Source organism: Rhagoletis zephyria, unplaced genomic scaffold (genome assembly GCF_001687245.7).
Source record: "Rhagoletis zephyria isolate East Lansing unplaced genomic scaffold, Rhagoletis_zephyria_1.1 Rzeph_scaffold_14927, whole genome shotgun sequence".
Classification (NCBI taxonomy): domain Eukaryota; kingdom Metazoa; phylum Arthropoda; class Insecta; order Diptera; family Tephritidae; genus Rhagoletis; species Rhagoletis zephyria.
In genome coordinates this window covers 8075-13647 of record NW_016171994.1, presented here as the reverse complement: position 1 = coordinate 13647, position 5573 = coordinate 8075, and the positions used below count along the sequence as shown (strand labels likewise).

The 5573-nt window shown below is 31.4% G+C and overlaps 1 protein-coding gene across 1 annotated transcript; it reads left to right on the top strand.

The window, feature by feature from the left end:
- The first annotated feature begins 713 nt into the window (after positions 1–713).
- Positions 714–4097, top strand: LOC108378780 (eye-specific diacylglycerol kinase-like). The gene is made up of 2 exons (XM_017635082.1): positions 714–1153; positions 2565–4097. Exons 1-2 carry the CDS (start codon positions 927–929, stop codon positions 2809–2811), a joined length of 474 nt encoding a protein of 157 aa, XP_017490571.1. The 5' UTR covers positions 714–926; the 3' UTR covers positions 2812–4097.
- Positions 4098–5573: the final 1476 nt, after the last annotated feature.

Below are 5573 nucleotides of genomic sequence, written 5' to 3'. Positions count from 1 at the left end.
CAAAGGTGTTGCGGTTTTCTTCCATATACAAATAAGCTGAGTTTATTCATTATATGGAAGCCAATGCTACACAAAAAAATAAATNTGTTAGAATTTTTCTGTTTTATAGCCCAATCAATTTTAGTCTGATAATATGCAAGTTTCAAGTGGCTAAAGGTTACCGTTGATTTTTTAGAATTTTTTTCGCCAAAGGTGTTGCGGTTTTCTTCCATATACAAATAAGCTGAGTTTATTCATTATATGGAAGCCAATGCTACACAAAAAAATAAATGGTAATTCGTAGCCATTTCAAATTTGCACATTATCAGACTAAAATTGAAGGGGCTAAAAAACTGTGTACTCAAAAAAATTCTAACACTTCCGAGAAAAAAGTTTGAAATTCGAGTGAAATTTTGTTGCACTTTTTTGAAGTTTTCTACAAATTGTTAAACTTGAAAATTTAATTGAAATTCGNACTGTGTACTCAAAAAAATTCTAACACTTCCGAGAAAAAAGTTTGAAATTCGAGTGAAATTTTGTTGCACTTTTTTGAAGTTTTCTACAAATTGTTAAACTTGAAAATTTAATTGAAATTCGTAAAAATAAATAAATAAACATAAGTGGCACACAATATCAATTTGAAATGGCGTGCTATAGATATGACCGATACTGTATGTACGCATAAGCGACTCTCATGTGTGATAAAAATCGTATTTGTTGGTTTTTTTTTTTTGTTTAATGTTAATTTGTTGTTTTCATTTCATTAACGCAACGAATTCGATCAGTGTAAATAAAATTGCGAATGAACAAACTATATTTATTGCACGCACTCGTCTAAAAAGTATCATTTGCATCGGACTCACAGTCGATTATTGTCGAAACTACATTTTTAAGGCACCAATATTTTTAACTGTATTTTTTGAGATTTTACTTTTAATTGTCATCCCATGTTTTTTAAATGCAAAATTTACATTTATATATTTCTAACAGCAAGTATGCAATTAAATCTTTTGCAGTTACGTGCACTACATGAACAAGGATACTCACTACAATCAGTAAACAAAAACGGACAGACAGCACTGCATTTCGCCTGCAAATACGACCACAAAGACATTGTCAGATATATAATATCGTGCGCTTCACGGCGTCTGATCAACTTGGCAGACAAGGATAGGTAAGTGGCTGCACAGCTTATTTCTCCGCCGAAAGGATAGTTAAACGTAATTTTTATAATCACAGTCTGCCTCTACAATCATGAAAACATATCCTGTGAACCCATGATCAAAACCCCATTCTTCACGGCGCCTAGTGGGGCATCCCAAAATAAGATATAACCTTGTTGTAGCCTTATGTTTTATTTTGTGGTCTATTGGTTGTTTTTTTTTGGTGTCTGGGACATTGCCCCCAAATGAATACTTTTGGAGAGGAAAAACTTGTTTCTCAAAATTATTAATGATACCACACCATAATGCATCCAAAATTAAGAGAATCTCCTCCAAACAGCCATCTTTGTTTAAAAAAATTATATACCGTGACTTAATTTTACGTAATTTATTATTTAGATTAGATTATTATTTAGACTTTGTTGCTCTTTAAATTTTTCTTAATAAACATAACCGTGGTACAAAGCTCAAAACCATATTAAAAAAAAATAACAATATTGGATTTGCGGTTACACAATTATTCACACCTGCCTAGTTATTAGAATATCTAGTTAAAAATTTAAAAATAAAAAGAAAACGCACGCAATTTTTCAATAACGAAACGCGTTTTAAAATTTTTCTAACACCCTAAAATTCTTAACATATTCTCAAAAAACTATTTTCACATGATTTCGAAAATAACGTGCTTACAAAACATCCCTACAAGAATTGTGTGATGGAAACTAACACATTCTCATTTATCTTACTAACACATTTGCAAATTTTGCGTTGGTTAAAAAGAGACCAATATATAAGGCCATAAGTTGGAGGAAGACGGAAGATCATATGTACACAAATGTTTACATCAGATTTTTCACACTGCCCTTTAGAATGTGATAGAAACTTGTTGGTAGCCAGTGACAGAAATCTCTATCAGCCTTGCCAGTCAAATGATTTGTCAAATGATGGTCACTGTTCTTGCAGGGATTGCAAACATGTTGACAATTTTTAAAATAAATCTGAAGTTTACACAATTTTATTATTTTTTCCACATTTTTTGCCACTATTGAAACCTCAGTGAAAGTGAAGCTAATCCAACTGATTGAAATTTTCGAAGTGATTTTGGAAAAATCTTTAGAAAAATCATAACTTGTCGATTGACAATTGTCTATGTTCGTACAGTACAAATTTCCACCAATCATAGCTCAACTTTTTCAAGCTTCCTATTCTACCAGCCAACCGAAGTGTAACCATTAGTTGGCCCTGTCGGACGAGATTTTTAGGGACTTGCGTCAGCAGTAATAATAATCTTGACATAACCTCACTTTGTAGACCATAAAGCACTTTTCCATTCTCATTCATTTAATTCATTCATTCAATTTATTTTACTATTTCTTTATCTTTTCTAACCTAGTTTCTCACATTCTCCATCTCCCATTATAGGGGACAAACAGCTCTGCATGTTGCTGCCGAAAACAATCGTCGCGACCTTTGTGTGATGCTGGTGGCTGCGGGTGCCAATCTACAGGCAAGCGACCTTTGCGGCAATACACCCATGATGGTGGCCTTCAATAAGAATTTCACAGAGATTGCAACATATTTGGAAAGTAAGATGCTTTGTGCTACAATACACACAACAACAACTATTGCTAAAAGACGCAACAAAATACAAAAACAGCAAAAACCGTAAATAAGCAGCTAAACGATTAGCCGCGTCAGGCAGCTAGAAATAAAAACCCTCCCCCCCCCACTTCCTGCCTCCTTGACTAGAAGTCTAAAAAAACAATTGGTGAATGCCTGGTAATGCAGTACTTTGTGCAAAAAAGAACAGTGAAAAAAGAGACCCAAAAAATGCCACTCGTTTTAATTTTAAGCTTTGCATTAAACTTAATTTATTTGTATGTAAATGTATGTAGGTGTAGGTATGTAAGTAACTCTTGGTTGTTGTTATTTTAAGTTGTGACTTTCATTTATTGTACTTGAGTTTTTAATTATCAAATTTGAGCGATTTATTTTTTAATAGTGTAAGCTAATTTATGTGTTTGGTTACTGCTCGTTTCCGACTTCCTTTCAATAGGGGGGTCTTCTCGAAGTCTCGGAAAAGACTTTGCAGGGTGTACGGATTGCATGTTAAAAACCGGTTTTCCTATGGGACAGCAGTGCAAATCGTGCAATCCATGCACCGTGCAAGAGCTTTTTAAGACTTAAACGTGAATAACTGGAATTTGCTTTTTTATAGAACTTTAACTTTTAGTGAAATTATTTATATTATAATTTTTACGACATTAAATCAATTAATTTCAATTATTATAAATTGTTTATCCTACCAACGCATTCAAATTACGAAACTGCACTTAAAAAAAAAAAAACAAAAAAAAACAATCGAAAAATTGACGTTGCAACCACACATTCCATAAAATTAAGGCCAAGAGCGTTTTCTCTCAATGCAGAGACAGTCGCGAAATTGAAGCGGAGCAAGTCTGAGATGGAAACGCCCCAACAAAAGATAAGCAAATAGAAATTAGCATAATTTAAATTTAGGAGACATATACCTATGATATTTAGTACATACATGCATAAATAAGTATTAAAGTAAAAAAAAAAACTATTAACTCATGCAATATGAAACGATGGATACTTCTAAATGACGGCTACGATAATGTCAGAACAAAAAGGTTTGACAATTTATAATATTACAGATGAATTTTAACTCTACTTGCAACGACTTAATAGAGAGTTCTCATGAAAACCCGCATAGCAGACATGCAATCATGCAATCAAATTAATTTAATTATTATACTTAATTATCTCTAAAAATAAGCGGTTTATACTCACTACAAACTAATGAATAAATATTTCCTTAAGCAGCAATCAGCAAGTAGTTTACAAATCACCATTGGGCTAGAATATATATATATATGTATTTAAACTTAATACCATTTTAAATAAGATTTAATGCTAAAAAAAGAGTAAAAATTATAAACTTACTGCTAAAAATGTTCAAAGAAAATAAACATAATAAATTTTCGAAATTAAACCTATAAATTAAAAATACACTAGCGTTGCTAATATTCGAAAAAGAAAATCATCACTTAAGAATTGTCAACGTTAAACGCCTAAAACGGAACTTCAGGAGCGTGAGATTCATTTGTGATATGGGATCAAATATTTATGAATGTATTTATGTGGAAAATATTCTGTAAATGTAAAATAACAAAAAAAAACAGAAATTGAATATTAAATGGCCAAGTTTTAGGCATCAAACAATTTTGCGGAAAATATAAGTGACAAGTAAAACCAAGCTAAGCTTACAGTTAAATTTAATTAACTTATAAAGGTCTTATTATTTCTAAAAAAACTAAGAAATCGAATAAAGTTACATTTTATATATAATATAAGTGAAATGTGAAGGTGAATAAATCTTAATGCAAGAAACTAGCCTTAAAAAACACACACACACACATAATGATATTGAATACCATATTTTAATTAAATTATAGTAAATACCTGTCATTGAAATAAGTTAAGAAATACTCAACGAACTTTATAATGCAATTGATTGCAACTTGCGTTGATGAAAATATATATGTAAATCGAAAATAAAAAAAAATAAATTATTTGAACACACACTTTACTTTTTTCTTTCGATTCTTGATATTATTATTACTATTTTGTGTTATTAAGTTTCAACCAAATTCACTACCCGCAACCCGCGACTACTTTCCTTTGCTTGTTTTAAGGTTCGTTTTTTTTTTTTGTATAAAAGTATAGCTCTTTATCTAAAAAATACCATATAAATCTAAATTTTAGACTTTGTATAAAAGTTACAAAAATTCCACAAACTTTTCATTCCAATTCCTAGCATTTTAATTTTAATGTATAGAATAATTTTTGGTATTCAATTTTATAGCTTATCAAATTCTAGTATGATAAAGTACGGTACCTCTCCTAATGCATTTGCATAAAACTTGTCGAAGTTAAGCAAAAATGCGGCCTCGAATTTATTTCGGTGCATGTACTGGACTTTCAGATTTTTTGAGCAGTGTGGCTAAGGAATTCATCATTACTTACACACACAACAAAATTTGGACAAGTTTGATCTCGAAAACGAGACCGTCATCATCTCATACATTTTGTTATGCTGTTTTCAAGTCCAATTATACGTCTAATTTTTTGCGGGAAAAAGGCAAATGAACACTTGGTAAGCACCAAATCCTTTCGTATGATGTTTGGCAACAGAGTTCACGCCAAAATTTCCCACTGAGTACTTTAAATAGCTGCTGAATACCAGTACCGTTCAAATGTTTAGTACCGAGTAGTTTTGAATATCAATTCGGAATCGATACTAAGTACTTTTGAGTACTCAATATCGATGTTTATAAGAAACGGGTACCGTCGATTCTGCAGAGGACTAAGTATTTACAACTGTCAGTATCGATACAGTTCAAAAGC